We start from the raw sequence: 14,794 nt of genomic DNA, 5'->3' as shown, positions 1-14,794 counted from the left end.
AGCTCTTTCTGCAGAGCCTGTGGTTCTGGTGGGAGGGGGCCACTTTCCTAAGGGCCCGTCTGTCTGAAGATGCCCCGGCTGGTGGCTGACAGTGGGTGCTGGGCTCTGATGTCCTTTCCCTCGGCCCTGGGTACCCGGGGTTGCCCATGCGAGAAGCCTCGCGTTCGCCTGGTGATCGCTGCTGCTTTGGGAATCTGCTGACCGCCGTGCACGAGGAGGGCCTGCAGCCGGGACGGGGCCTCGTGTCCCCTCCCCATCCTCTGCCCTCCCGAAGTTCCGGGGTGAAGACGTGGGTGCTCCCTGGGAGGGCGCTAGTGTGTTCTGTGGGCTGTGTTTGCCTGCTCCCCCCCGCCTTCGGGGCTGTCACGCTGCTGTCACATCAGCCCAGGTCTCTGTCGTGTCCAGATGCGGGTGCAGCTGAATGACTGACGTTGTGCAGGTGTCACCGCAAGGACCAGGGGGTGGCCTTGAGCGGTGGCCTGAGGGACCGGGAGCTGGTGGCATTCCACTGTTTTCCTCAACTGTCTCCCGAAACTGGGTTTCCAGCGCGGATTCCGCTTTGCCAGTGGGGCCGAGGGGGGGAGCAGCTCGGTTTGGACGCGGAGCAGGTGTGGCGAAAGCCTTGAGGGGGGTGGTCCCGGGGTGGGAAAAAGAAGGGAGGGAAGTGAATCTAGGTGAAATAGATGGAAATTCCTCAGAGTCAAGTATTGAGCACAGAGAACCCTTCAGGGCTCTGTGTTTTGGGTGAATTTTGCATCTTTAAAGCAAAACATTCTTGCCCTGCCCCTCATTTTCCTGTCCTCCCGTGTGGGAAAATCCTTTGGTTTTCTAACTGGGGAGATTCCTGGGCCGCATCCTGAGTCTCGGTGGTTCTGGGGGCCTTGCAGCTCCTCAGGGTCGGTGCGACTTGGACCCGGGATTGCTGCCTCGGGCGTCTCTGTGCGCAGACCGGTGGTGTCGAGAGTGTGCGCTTAAAGCCTTTGTTCCCGCCATGTTCGCTGATTCCACGATGTTTTCAGACGTGATTCGGGGAAGGCGGGTGACTGGCAGCTGGGGCATCCTGCAGTGTCTGCAGAGCCGGGGGGTGGGGGGGGGGCGGGGTGCAGCGTCGGGAGCGGAGTGAAAGTCCACGGGAATCAGACGGTGGGCGGGAGGGAGGGCATGGGGGCTCTCCAGGGAAGGAGGGGTGCGGAGAGACTTGGAGGAAGACAGGTCAGCCTGCTGCGTGGGGGTGAGGACGGCGGGTGCTGAGTCTCCGACCCCCGCTGAGGCTCCGGCCGTGGGCCCGGGGGGGGGGGGGACCCGGGGGCGCCCCGGAGGCAGGCGGGAGCCGCCGCAGCCTTGCAGAGTTCTTCAGCGCTGGCCCCGGGGAAGGCGACTCGGATGCCTACTGCAGCCTCCAGAGCCACCGGGGCTCCTGCTGACGAGCAGGTTCGAGGTGTGGCAGGTCACGGGGTCGTGGGTGCCCATATATGCTCAAGAGTGGGGTTCTGAGTTAGACTCTGCGTGCACGTGATTTGATCCCGCTAGTTGAGGGGGCAGCGTGCCGGCTCGTTGATCGCCGTGGGTCGGGAGAGGGGAGGGGGCGGAATGCAGGGGCACGAAGAAGAGGCCCAGGAGTCCCCAGGGGCCGCCACGTGAGGAGAGCCACCCTGCTTCCAGGCAGCAGCCAGAGCGCGGACCGCAGAACCCAGGAGTGGCGTGGGGGGAGGGGAAGAGGAGGCGGTGGGTGTCGAGTGAGGGAGAGAGGCTGGAAGAGCCCGTGGCCCGCGCCTCAGCCGCACAAAGGCTGGTGTCTCCCGGCAACGCTGGACAGGCAGCCTGCCCCGCACCGGTGTTGACTGAGTTTCATACCAATGTCCCTGCTAACCACGGCACCCGATTTCCAGCAGCAGCAGACATGTGACAAAGCGAGTCAGGCCCTCTCTGGGAGGGACGACGTGCAGTCGAAGGGAGACCCCCGCCAGGTGTGATGCTGTGGGACCCCGTCCCTCTGGGAGCATGTGGTTGGCGGTACCTGCTGCCTGGAGGACCAGGGCCCTGGTGGCTCCGCCCTCCAGCTGTTCTGTGTCCCTGCTCTGGTCCCTCCCTGGTGAGATTCCTGCCATCGCTCCGATGATGAGTATTCTTCTTCAGGGGAACTGTGGCTGGTTCTCACACCTGAGGGAGCCTCCCAGCCCTGGGCATCGTGACTTCGCCTTTGCCCGTCCAGGGTGTGCACTTTCTCGGCGGGAAGCACCTTTAGCTTCTTTGTGACTAGGGTGGATGATGGCGAAGGCTTCCAAACTGCTCTAAAGATAGCGCCTTCCGATAAGGAGAAACTTCCTTATTAGGACTGCACTTGTGAGCCGCCGAGAGAGTGTGTGTGCGTGTGTGTGTGTGTGTGTGTGTGTGAGCTCCCCTCTGAAGGCGCCCACTGTCAGCCGGGCTGTGGACCCGGGGAGCGGCTTTCCCGGCTGTCACGTCATCTCAGGAGTGGACCAGAGTGGACGTTTTCTGACGTGGCCGCGGACAGAGCATCCCGGCTGTGTGACAGCCGTGGGCTTCCTTACCTTAGGGACTTTCTAATGCTTCTCGTAGAAAATAGACTTTGTTCACTTCCACTGTGGGGCTTTTGCTGTCTTCCTCGGGGTTGAATCGGAAGGACACAGCACAGCTTGGAGATTTCTGGTCTGATGCCGGGCGGGTGGCGGGAACAGCTGCCCGGGAGTCAGGAGGCCTGGGCTCCGGCCCTGGGGCTGCTGGTCAGCCTCTCATTTGTAGGGACCATGGGTTGACCCGGGACGGTGGCCGGGGGCCTGGCCCAGGGCTGACATCTCATTCCGGGGAAGCTGGGACCGCACTGTGTTTAATAGCCCTTCTCCAACTTGCCCGTGTTGCCAAGAACAAAAGATGCTATATGTTTTCCCTGTTTCTGTGGCTTTGCACACCAGCGTGCACCGTGCAGAGGCCAAGGCTGCCGGAGCGAGGTCAGCTAAACTCTGGTTCACTGGCAGAGCTCAGCCGCAGGGCCGCCCTGAAACTGCTAACCAATGCTGCTCCCGGCTGAGTCACACCGTGGAAGGGCCCTTGATTGGAAACAGCCTCCGACGGTAGCAGGGACGACAACAACAGGGAGAGGGGATATCCGGGCAGAAACACCCGGAGCGGAAAGTTGGCACAGTGTCGACCGATGAATCGATAGTACTTGCCCAGAGACACACTGAGCATGCCCGGGTGCGGGGCTGGAGCCAGAGTTCAGGGGGGGCGGGGAGGGGGGGAGATGGGAAAGCACTTGCGCAGCCAGATTCCGAAAACCAGAACCTCGTTCCTTTCCACATGGGTCCTCGTTGGTAACAAGCATTGTCCTTTCCAGGTTGCCCGCCTCTTGGTCTGGAGACCCTAAAGATCACAGACTTCCAGCTCCATGCGTCCACAGTGAAGCGCTACGGCCTGGGGGCGCACCGGGGGCGACTCAACATCCAGGTACCGGCCCGGGGAAGGGCTCCGACGGGCGTGGCTAGCCGCTGTGGCCACAGACGCTCGGTGGCGGGCTGAGCTGGGGCCAGGCACCGCCCACCCGCCGCATCTAACCTGCGTTAGCCCCCCCCCTCCCCCCGCTGCCGCAGACCCCCCTCTCCCAGAGACAGAGGGCCAGGAGAGGCGTCTCTTCTGAGGACACCCTCGTAAAAAGGGTGCTGCTCACGCCTGGACCCCAGGCAGTCCGCTTGCCCGGGATGTGGCTGGAGAGGGCAGGAGGAGACCGCTGAGCCCGGCAGGCATGGGCAAGCAGCGGCCTTTGTCCCCTCTCTCCTGTTTGCCGCTGCTTCTTCATGCCCCCTGCTGCCCCCACCTCTTCCTGGCTGTTCCGTGGCTCCCCCAGGTCTGGCACTGGGTGTCCGGCCTGCCTCCCTGAGACCCAGGGGCCACCACGGCCCTGGCCCTTGCGACTGTCAAGGTCCTGCTCCCAGAAAGTGAGCTCCTTGCACACCCCACGCACTGTGCACCTCAGGGCTCCGGGCCTCGTCTCAAGCGGACGCCCTGCCTGCAGTCCCCCTCCCCTCCAGCGAGCATGAGGGGCCGAAATCTGTTTCATCCATGGCATTCGTGACCTCCTGCTGCTCTGAGAACTTATAAACGCAGCCGCTTACACACACACACACACACACACACACACACACGTGTGCATTCTCTTACCATCTGGAGGACGGAAGTCCCCCCGGGCTAAAACCCAGGAGGGGGCAGGGCTGTGCTCCCTCTGGCGGCTCTAGCAGAGAGTCCCTGCCCTCGCCCCTTCCCGCTCCTTGAGGCGCCTGCATTCCCTCCTCCTTCGAAGCCGGCGGTGGCAGGTGGCGTCCCTCTTCCCCCCTCATTCCCCCTCTTCCCCCGATAAGGACCTGTGACGGCGTGGGCCCAGCCTCCGTCCCCCGCTGCGTGTGAGCTGGCATGTGCACATGTTCTAGGACTAGCACGTGGACTTTTCTGTCAGGGAGGGGCCTTGATCCCGCCAACCCCCCTACAATGCCTTTTGTCCCCGGCTCCAGCCTCTGCTGACTCGTCCTCGCTCAGCTGAGCGTTTGACCTCACGCTGTCCCGGGTGGTCCTCTAACAGCCTGGCTCTCTCGTAGTTTTGTTTTGTTTCCCCACCTGCTTATGACTGGCCGTGGTTTCCAAACCCTTTTTGCCAAAGCTCCGTCTCATCGAGGCTTCTGGGAGGGTGTGGTCCTTTTACCTCTGAGACCTGGGGGCCACGAAGACTCACCACCTCCCAGCGGCAAAGCAGACACCCTGAGGTCACTGTAAACTCGCACTATGGGCAGCCACTGTGCTGGAACTGGACATGAGTGGACGAGGCCCCTTCCCTGGGGACTCGTAGGCCAGGGCATCGGAGCAGTGCACTAGCTCCAGGCTTCTGCCCCGCCCTCTGCCCTTGACCCTGGACTGTGTCGGAGGGACTCTCCAGCCATTCAACTGTCACCGCTTTGCAGTTCAGGAGAATGCAGGCCAGACGTCTCCACCACTAACTTCAGTAAAAGCCAAAGTGGGTTTATAAATGTTCCTTCTTTTTTATTTATTTTTATTTTTTAAATTTTATTTATTTATTTTTAGAGAGGGAAGGGAGGGAGAAAGAGAGAGAGAGAGAAACATCAATGTGCGGTTGCTGGGGGCTGTGGCCTGCAACCCAGGCATGTTCCCTGACTGGGAATCGAACCTGCGATACTTTGGTCTGCAGTCCGTGCTCAATCCACTGAGCTACGCCAGCCAGGGCATATTCCTTCTTTTTTTAAAAAAGTAATAGCTGTGAAGAAACATTTGGACGTGTACAAGTGGACGCTGCTTTGAGAACGCACCCTCGAAGTCTGGGGGGGGCAATGATTAGAAATCCAAGTGCCCCTGGCACCTTGAATCGGCTCCGCCCTCCAAGTCAGTGAAGTCGGACCCACGCAGGGCAGACCCACCCAGGGGAGACCCCCCCCCCCGGGCGCGGGGGTGTTGTGCACTACTTGGGAGCTGTCGTCTGATGCCTTGACTACTTTCTCTGTATGTGAAATGACCCTTTATCAAAGAGGAGGTGTTCCTGTTCACCCCCACCTCCAGTCTGAAGCGGGAAGGCCCCGTGAGCCCTCAGTCTGGGGGTGGGGGCGGGGGTGAGGGGTTGCGTGCTTCCACCTGGGAATCCCGCCGGCGGAGCGGGCAGGCGGAGTGTGGCAGGGCAGGCCGACGTCCCAGCCAGGCATGCAGAGTTCAGCCCTCGACCTTGACACTTACAGACCTGGGACCTCGGGACGGTGATCTCAGAGCCCCAGCTGCCTCATAGGTAAAATGGGAGTCCCAGGCATTCCCAGGATTCACTGAATGGTGAAAGTCGGTGACTTAGGATTCTAAAACGTTTACTGGATCATCTCACGACTTTGCTTCAAGCCTCTGGTAGCTTCCAGATGCCCCGGGGTCAGCTCCCCACTGGGCCCCGTGTGACCAGCCCCCCTTTATTTCTGCGTGGCGCTGTGCTCCTGAGTGATGGTTGGCGTGTTTCCTTGGGCGTTATCTGCCCGTCCCGGGAGAGGCGGGGTGTGAACTCCAGCCGCAGGAAGCCTGGAGTGGCTGCTCCTGACGACTTCTCGAACCCGGCCCCACCTCCCCTCCCCGTCCACAGACAGAAGCCCTGGGCACGGATTAAACCACGCCCACCCCTCTTTCCTGCCAATTGCCTCGCACGGATTTACTCATCCGTCACCCTCGTCCAATGAGGATCTTGCGGAGAGCATGACTCCAGTTCTCCCGCGTGCCCCACACTGCACTGCGCACGGTGTCTGCCCCTCTGTCCGGGCTCACTACACGTTCCTGGGCAGTTGCTGCCGAGCCGAGGGGCGCCGTGGCTGCTGGGAGGGTGTCTTCTCGAAGGTGATGGCTCGGGCTGCTCTGCTGTTGCCTGTGTTTCACTTGCACGCATTCGTTCACCGGTGATTGGCAGATACGGAATGATGTCATTGTGACGTGGAAGTGGTGTTGGTTTGTGCGTCATTTTTGCCAGGACATTCGTGTTTTGGGGGCCCAGGCGCCAGCGTCTGGCCCTGGAGGGCACCAGGGCGGCTGAGTGCAGACCTCAGGAGCGCTCCATCCTGTGCTCGCTCTCCGCACTCCGTGGGCTCCGGGGCGGGGGTGGGCGGGCAGGACAGGTTTTAGAAGGCTTGTTGCTCAGGGGTTTTTTTTGCCCATTTTGCTCTTGACCCCCAAATCAGCCGCTGCCATTCTTCCTTATCCCCTCCTTTCTTGTATTGCCTTTACCGTGGCTTTTTTAAACGTCCAATTCCAGTATTACAGCTACATTACACTTTTTTAAAAATCAATTTTGCATGTTTCCTTAACTGCTAGTATTTTTTTTAGGACTGACTTCTTTTTTAAGACTTCTGACTATAGAATTACATGGATTTTGAAGCCTACTTTTCCCATGAACTTGTTTTCATAGCACAAGATTTTGCAGACAACAAGTTTTTTCTGTTTTGTATTTGCCACATTAGAGCAGAAACACCTGTCTCTTTGTCTCAGTCCGTTTGGGCTGCTGTAACAGGATGCCATGGACCCAGTGACCTTTAACAACACAGGGTACTCATCACAGCTCTGAAGGTTGAGAAGTCCAAGGTCAAGGCACCAGCAGAACTGGTGCGTGGTGAGGGTCCCCCACCGGTTCCCACTCAGTGTCTCCTCCCCACGGTGGTGGGCGTCTTTCATCAGGGCACCAACTCCACTCCTGAGGGCTCCACCCTCATGATCTAATGACCCCCAAAGGCCCCTCCTCCTATGCCGTCACCTTGGGCATTAGGTTTCAACACATAAAATCCGAGGGGACATAAACATTCAGCCTGTAGCATTCTCCTGTCCTCATCTTAAGCATGGGGCTTTGAAAGTGTAAAAGCACCTCATAACCCAATGATAACTTCTCCTTTCTGCAAGTGGCATTGTATTCATATCTGTTTAATATAAGCTTAGAGAAGAAACCCAAGGTGTGTTTCATCGGTACTGTGGGACAGGACAGATCTTCTGAGAACTCAGGGAAGAGTCCCGGCTCAGCAGGCTGGCTGCGGGGTCTGCCCCTGACCGAGGATTAGTCCTGCTGCGCACCCAGGACCCCTGCACTCTCACACTTGTGAGGCTGAGACCTCACACAGAATTCTCTGAGGACCCCAAGCGATCATCTGTGGCTCATTCGCTGAGCAAGGGGGTGGCTAGGTCCGAGACAGCGCCTCTTCCCGGGTGATGTATCCCCCTGCCATCTTGTGGAGGCCTCCTTGGCGGGAAAGCTTTCAGCAAATTGCACTCAGACGTGCCACTTCCAGGAACTGGTGTCAAGTTCATTCTTCAGGCTCTCTGATGTGGGGAGCGTGAGCCCGACATGTGACCGAGGAAACGAAGCACCGAGGCTGTGGCTAGAACTTCAGGTTCTGCCTGCAAACAGGAATCTGGAAGAACGGATGGATGCTCAGACCCGAGTTTTGGATGAGCTGACGTTTGGAGGTCGTAAGAAAATGCATAGGGTTCTGCATTGACTCTTCCGTGTCGTGCGATGCTTGATCAGGGTCCCGTGACACTGCGGCCCTGTCTTGTCCCACCCGGGCTAGAATGACTTGGAGTCTGACCCTTAGAGACGTTCCCCTCTGGCACCGCGTTCATGAGCAGAGGTCTGGTTCTGACGCCCGCGGATCGCAGCCACTCCTCGGCCCCGCTGGAAGGAGCCCCGGCTCCCTTGTCCGCCGTTCCCTTAGAGGAATCCGACGGAGAGCCTGGGTGCTGCCATGAGGAGCCACGTTCCATCTTCTGATCGTCCTTTTACCTGAGGTGAGGCACAAAGCCTTGAAGACGGTCAGTGCCCATGGCTTCAGGTGTACCCCGCAGGAAGACGGGAAGTTGGTTATAGAATGTGAACTGAGCTTTCTCCTGGTGTCAAAGTGCATGTGCATGGGGACATCCTGTGCCTGTGTCCGTCTGCCTGTCCCCTTTGGCTCTGAGGCCCCTGGAACCCCACTTTACCTAACCGTGGAGACCACGTTTATCCCGGCGGGAAGTGCGTGGGCAGCATCTTGGGCATCATGCATGCCCCTTCCCCTCCCACCTCTCTCTCTGCAGTCATTTGCACCTGGCGTTCTGACCCTGAGGCTGTCTACTCCTTTGGGCCGTGCCGGTTCTCTGGGTGGTCAGCCTCCAGCCGGCTTCTGGCTGCACAGAGCCTCGCCATAACTCAGCAGGTCCCAGCCGGGGGGCTCTCTGTGTGCGAGGCGCTGCGGAGGCAAGATTAATCACAGTGGGGTCGTTTCCAAACCGAGGAATGTCCTGCTTGTTCTGATAAAGAGATTTTGTTCTGCATCTGGCCTCAAGAAACCGTCTGGGAGACGGCGTGCGCGTGCCAAAATGCTGGAATGTTGGATGTTTGGGTTTTTATGGGAATAACAGGACTGAATATTTTAAATGACGACTCTCTTGGAAAATTCAGCATGAGCATTACCGTAATGACGGTAACGCGCTGTTCTTCTCGAGGGGCTTGCCTGGGCACACATGAGCCGTTAGAAGAACTCGGGAGAACGGGGAGGGGAGGGAGGAAAAGGGGGGCCCAAGGCAGCAAGACCCCGGCCTGCAGGTCACAGGTTATTAAGGACTCGGCGCTCTCTGGTTCAGAAGTGGGTTCTGTTCCGCTTTGCTCTCTGAGTTTTTCTCGCCTATGTTAGTGCATGTCATTCAATGAATATTTCATTTCATCTCCAGCATACCGGGGGAGAAATTCTGTTCCAGAGATAAGGAAATTGAAGTCTCAGAGGCTCAATGACCTGCCCTAACCCCACAGCTAGTCAGCGCAGAGCTGAGATCCAAATTTAAGTTCTGGCCACAGGCCGGACCATGGCTCCTTCCTCTGCGTCGGTGCCCAGGAGAAGGTGGGTGTGTCTGCCAGCTGGCAGTCGCTCCTGGTGTCCCATCTTGTGACTCATCTCCTGACCTCTGTCCTGACCGAATCCGGGTACCTTTGGGACTGCCTCCTGGCTGGGCCCAGAGAAGTCTGAGGGGTGTAGCCGCCCAACCCCTGGGGCCTTGTGTCCACGCAGTTAGCACAACCGAACTTGACTTCTGAAAGCGTGCCGTGTGGGCTGGGCCTTCCCGGCCATGTGCCTAACCAACCGCCTGCAGGCCAGGCGGACTGTCTCCGGGCAGCTGCGGTGGGGGGTCGGGGCGTAGGCCGTCCGGTGCTAGGCTTTCCACAGACACAACAAACTGCACAAGTGGCTAGTCCAGAGCAGGGGCGGGACAAAGGAGAGGAAAGGGAGAGGCAGGGGGAAGGAAAGATCAGAGCAAATTCTTTCTTTCATTTATTCATTTCACCAACACAAAAGCAAAACTACCTCCTGAGGGCCTTTATGTGCCAGGCACCTGAATGAGTCCTAGGGAAGGATGATGAGTAAATACATAAATAGTCCCTGATCCATTAGCAAATATTTACGGAGGACCTACTATGTGCTGGGCCCTGTGTAGGTGCTTGGGCCACCTCAGCAACCAAAACAGACAACGGTCCTTGTCATGTGGGAGCTTATATTCTAGTGGAGGAGCCACATAACTGTCAGAAACGGAGTCAAATAGAACTTTCATGGCAACTAGAAGGTGAGAGGCGCTACGGAGAGAAATAAAACAAACCTACAGCAGCAGGGTGGGTCAGCCAGGCCGGCCCTGGGGAGGGACAGGCCATCATTCAATGTGATCAGGGTGGGCTTCCTGGAGGAGACGGGCTAAGTTGGCTTGAGGGTCCACAGGGAGGACCCTCAAGTAGCAGTGGGAGGAGCATGCTGGGCTGTGGGAAAGGCTGCGGTCACAGCAGGTCTGCATCACGGGGCAGCAGAGAGCTGGCGTGGCTGAAGCAGACAAGGACCCGGAGGTCATGCCGGGAGGGCTTTGAGCCAGTTGGGGGAGCCCTGGAAAGTTTGGGGCACAGGAAGGACATGCTCTGACTTGCGTGTGCAAAACGCCAACCTCGTCACTGTGTTGACGGAGGAGAACAAGCGTAGGAGCAGGCGGGCCTCTCAGGAGACGACCTCAGGGTCTCAGACAAGAGGTGGTGCTGGCCCCGGCCACTCAGGAGGGGTGGGTGGCGGTGGTCAGAGGGGTTGGATTTTGTATATTTGAAAGTAGCACTTCCGGATGAGGTTGGAGTTGAGGTTTGGATGAGAAGTATAAGAAGAGATCAGGAGAGTCAAGGATGCCTCCAGCAATCTACTGAGGAAATAGAATTATAAAACAAACAAACAACCCCCCGGAAAACACCTGGCCAGGTCATACACTACTGCAGCCTTAGTCACACTCAGGGTGAGGGGGCCCTGCCTGTCAGCTGCCCGAGGCTTCCAGAACCAGGCACCGCAAATGGGCCGGCTTGTATCTCCGGGAATGTAAGTCTTGATTTCTAAATAATACTGATGTGCTCATTTATACATTTCTGACTTTATCGCTTGAATTCTTATTACGGAAGATGAGCACTGCAGGTCATTGTACTACCTGTTTGCTCCTCTTTAACGCTTCCAGGAAAATTGTACCTCAAATTTTGGGCAAATCTATGTTCAAGGCAGGCATGGCTGTGTACATATTGCTCACTAGTGAGCTGAGAAACATGGTAAGTTTTGACCCAAGGAATAATTCACTGGATATCATTTCTTGACAACGTTTTAAAAAAGATTTTATTTATTTATTTTTAGAGAGAGGGGAAGGAAGGGAGAAAGAGAGGGAACTGCTCTCACGGACCATCAATCTGTGGTTGCCTCTTGAGCACCCCCTACTGAGGACCTGGCCTGCACCCCAGGCATGTGCGCTGACTGGGAATCGAACCTGCGATGCTTTGGTTCGCAGCCCAAGCTCAATTTTCTCTTTGTTATGGATATGTCATTCCCACATTTACCTTAAGGAAAGTTTAGTTTGTTAGAGGCATTGTTTTTTTTTAGGTAAAGTAATTATATATATAATCTAATTGCCTTGAGGAAAACCACATTAATTCTTGATATATTTGGTGTCACATTACAAATAATCATGCCGTGTAGTGTTTTCAAGACTAGCTTATATTTTAGGGAATTAAACCTTTTGTCTTAGCAACTGCTGATGGAAGGTTCCCCAAGTGTACGAAGCGTGCCTCTGCGTTATCGAACAGAACGGGAGGCACACACCCTCCCTCGGCTTCTCGGAGACGTGCACGTGTCATTTGTTGCCGCGTGGTGTCATCTGGTGACATCTCTGGGGCTGGTACCTTCTCTCTCGCCAGATTCTCCCAGGAACTGGCTTTAGACACTCATAATTGATTTTGTGGAGGTGGCTGTCATTTCCCAGAGGTGGCCGTCATCGCCCTGTGAGTCAGTTTCAGGAAGGGCCCTTCAACTCCTGACAACGCACCGCATTTAATGGGCTGTCTAGCGAGCTCAGGACGAGCTGAGATTGGCAGCAGAAGCAAAGTAGGCTGGCGAAACCAGGCACCTCACCTTTAACTCCAGATCACAGGCAGCGGGCTGGTTGAATGCCAGGAGCACAGCTCCTCCGAGCCCCCAGGGGCCTCGAGGGGTAAAGCTCCCGCGCTGGGTGGCATCTCTGTTCTTGTCTGCTTGGCCCATGACCAGGCGCTGCCAGTCTTGATTTGCCGAAATAGTCCGAGTTTCAGACACACGGCTCACTGACAGGTATCGAGCACTTTTTTCTTCCTGAGCTCATGCCACATGCGGGGCCCTGCTGTAAGCACAGTCAACCCCCAAGGGGGAAATTAGCGTCGTCCCCACCTTAACGGGTGGGGACACTGAGGCACGGCATGTAAGCAAAGCGCCTGCGTTTATGCAGCATGTCGGTGGCAGAGTGGGACTCACACCCACACAGGGGGACTTCAGAGCACAAGCTCTTAACCAGCACTCTGGGCAGGGGTCGGCTTTAAGGTGCCAGGACCAAGCCACAAGCTGCCCAATTTACGCTGTAGAGGGCGGGACGGCCCACGTTCCCACCTTTCCCTCCCGCCCCGTTGCTAGGCCACCACTTGGCACACGCAGAGTGGACGGAGTGGTTCCGAGCGCCAGCCTCTCGGGCTGTTTACAGGAAAGAGGGACAACAAGGACGATGGTGGCGTTCTGGTTCCTCGAAAGAAGATGAGCCGTGACCGTGTCGGTCACCAGTGTGTGGCGGGTGTCTTGTTGGCAGGATAACCGCCTCCAGTGAAGAAAGGGAGTGGCCACGTCCCTCACCCCTCAGGCTGGGGCAGTGCTCTCGGGGACCGGCAGCACTGGGGAACGAGAGGTCTCGCCTAACAGAGCCCCTGTCACTTTAATGACGTGCACCGTTAGGAACCACCAGTAACGCACACTTGCAAAACTTAGCCGTTCTTTGATGGTTCTAGAAGGCAGAGGCTTGCAGCACCTCCAGGTCCTCATTACAGACACCCATGGGCCATCAGACCCTGAGGGGCCGGTTCGTTGGGTTTCCGGAGTGTGCCGACGAACAGTTTTTGCACTGACCGTCGTCTGAGAGGTAGTGATTTTAGAAGACGGTGGCCTGCCAGCATTCTGACATGCACCCCGTCAGGGCTCTTTCGAGGTTGTTCCAGGAGGAACCGGAGATGCGTGCACCTCGGTTTGGTCCTCATACAAGGTGTGCGTCCGCCGGGGCCGGGATGCAGAGCGTTCGCCAGCGGAGCCCTCGGCCATGTTGCTTCTCCTCCGCAGCCGGACTCTGCCACTCCACGGCTGCACGTTCCAGGCCAGGCTTCCCCGGACTCGAGCTGAAGAGTGCCCAGAGGCGGGGAAGATGGGTGGGCCTATCGTTTTTGTCTTTCCAATATCGTTCAGACTTTTTCCCACCTGATTATGCACTTGTGAAATAGCCGTGGGAACTGGGATTCATGCGGAAAGGGTCTTTGGAAACTGGGAAGTTTCATTTGGTTCGAATGTTCTTTTTCTTTATTTCTATTCCCTCCCTCCCTCCCTCCCTTCCTCCCTCCCTCCCTGCCTGCCTCCCTCCTTCCCTCCCTCCTTCTCTCCCTTCCTCCTTCTCTCCCTCCCTCCCTTCCTTCCTCCCTTCCTTCCTTCCATCCTTCCTCCCTTCCTATTCTCTCTTCAAGTGGTGCTAATACAAGGAAAATTCCAGAGCAGAAATTTCACCTACCTTGTAAGTTCAGATCAAAAGCACCTTTGGTAGCGATAGTAGTTGATATAGCCAGCACATCGGGTGACTAAAGTACTAACACCTAAGTACTCACTGGGTAAGCCTAGCCTTCGCCACCTGGCTCACACCTGACCTCTGCCCTGGGGCTTTCTTTCCCGGTCCGCCCCAGGCCCCGCGCCAGCAGGGCAGCGCCGCCCTTGAACACCCTTGTAACAGTCGGCCCCCGCTCCTGGAATGACGCACGCCCCATCGTGTTCCGACGCATGCCCTTCCTCCTGCCTGGAGGCTGAGCTTCCGGGCCGGACAAGTCACCTCGTGTCCCAGCGCTTGGCGTGGGCAGGCTGCTATGGAGGGGACAGTTTGTGTCTGTTGGATGAATGAGTAATAGCAGAACTCATTAAATTCCACCCCTCATACTGAGTGAGAAGAGGGCATGTCACACTGAAACACTTCTAACTTTTAATAACAAACAGCTCTCTTTACTGCCTTAGAACGAGGAGTTCAGGGCATCGCGTTTCTCTCCGACCCCCTTTCTCATTCTGTCCCCTGCCCCCTTAGAAAGATGTGCCTCGGTTCTCACCGAGTCCGGGTGTGTCTGAAGAATACCTCTGCTTCTCTCCAGGCAGGCATCAACGAGAACGACTTCTACGACGGGGCGTGGTGCGCGGGGAGGAATGACCTGCACCAGTGGATCGAAGTGGACGCCCGGCGGCTGACCCGGTTCACCGGCGTCATCACCCAGGGGAGGAACTCGCTGTGGCTGTGAGTGTGGCCGGACCCCGGCTCTGCGGACTCCGTGCCGTCTGCAGACGCGTGTTCTGGGGTCTGGGCAGGGACCGGGCAGCCGCAGAGAGGGGGCTGGTGACAGGCAATAGAAGGGAGGGAAGTTGGAATGCGGATAGGACGCTGGTCATGCTGTAGACTCGAGACCCCCGGGAAGGTGCATCTCTCAGAGCGACACCCTGCCCCTCACAGGAACAGGGGAAGGACCCACCTGGCAGGTTGGGCTGAGACAGAGGGGCAGGTGCATCACTGGTGCCCTGAGCGGTGGCCCGAACACAGCTGGAGCTTTGAGTGACAGGTGACAGATCTCAGCCACTGTCCTGGGGGAGAAGGTCGGAGTCCTCCCGACTCCGGGAGGAAGGGCGGGAGGCCTGGGCAG

The 14,794-nt window shown here is 57.5% G+C and overlaps 1 protein-coding gene across 1 annotated transcript in view; it reads left to right on the top strand.

The window, feature by feature from the left end:
- The window catches only part of CPXM2 (carboxypeptidase X, M14 family member 2), an 82,025-nt gene that overhangs the window by 19,851 nt on the left and 47,380 nt on the right, over positions 1–14,794 (top strand). Inside the window, exons 3-4 of the mRNA XM_028512868.2 lie at positions 3,356–3,465; positions 14,255–14,394. Coding sequence (XP_028368669.1) covers positions 3,356–3,465; positions 14,255–14,394 — 250 coding nt within the window. The remainder of the gene's footprint in view (positions 1–3,355; positions 3,466–14,254; positions 14,395–14,794) is intronic.

The sequence above is a fragment of the Phyllostomus discolor genome, chromosome 5 (assembly GCF_004126475.2).
Source record: "Phyllostomus discolor isolate MPI-MPIP mPhyDis1 chromosome 5, mPhyDis1.pri.v3, whole genome shotgun sequence".
In the NCBI taxonomy this organism is placed as follows: domain Eukaryota; kingdom Metazoa; phylum Chordata; class Mammalia; order Chiroptera; family Phyllostomidae; genus Phyllostomus; species Phyllostomus discolor.
This window is presented reverse-complemented; position numbering and strand designations above follow the sequence as displayed.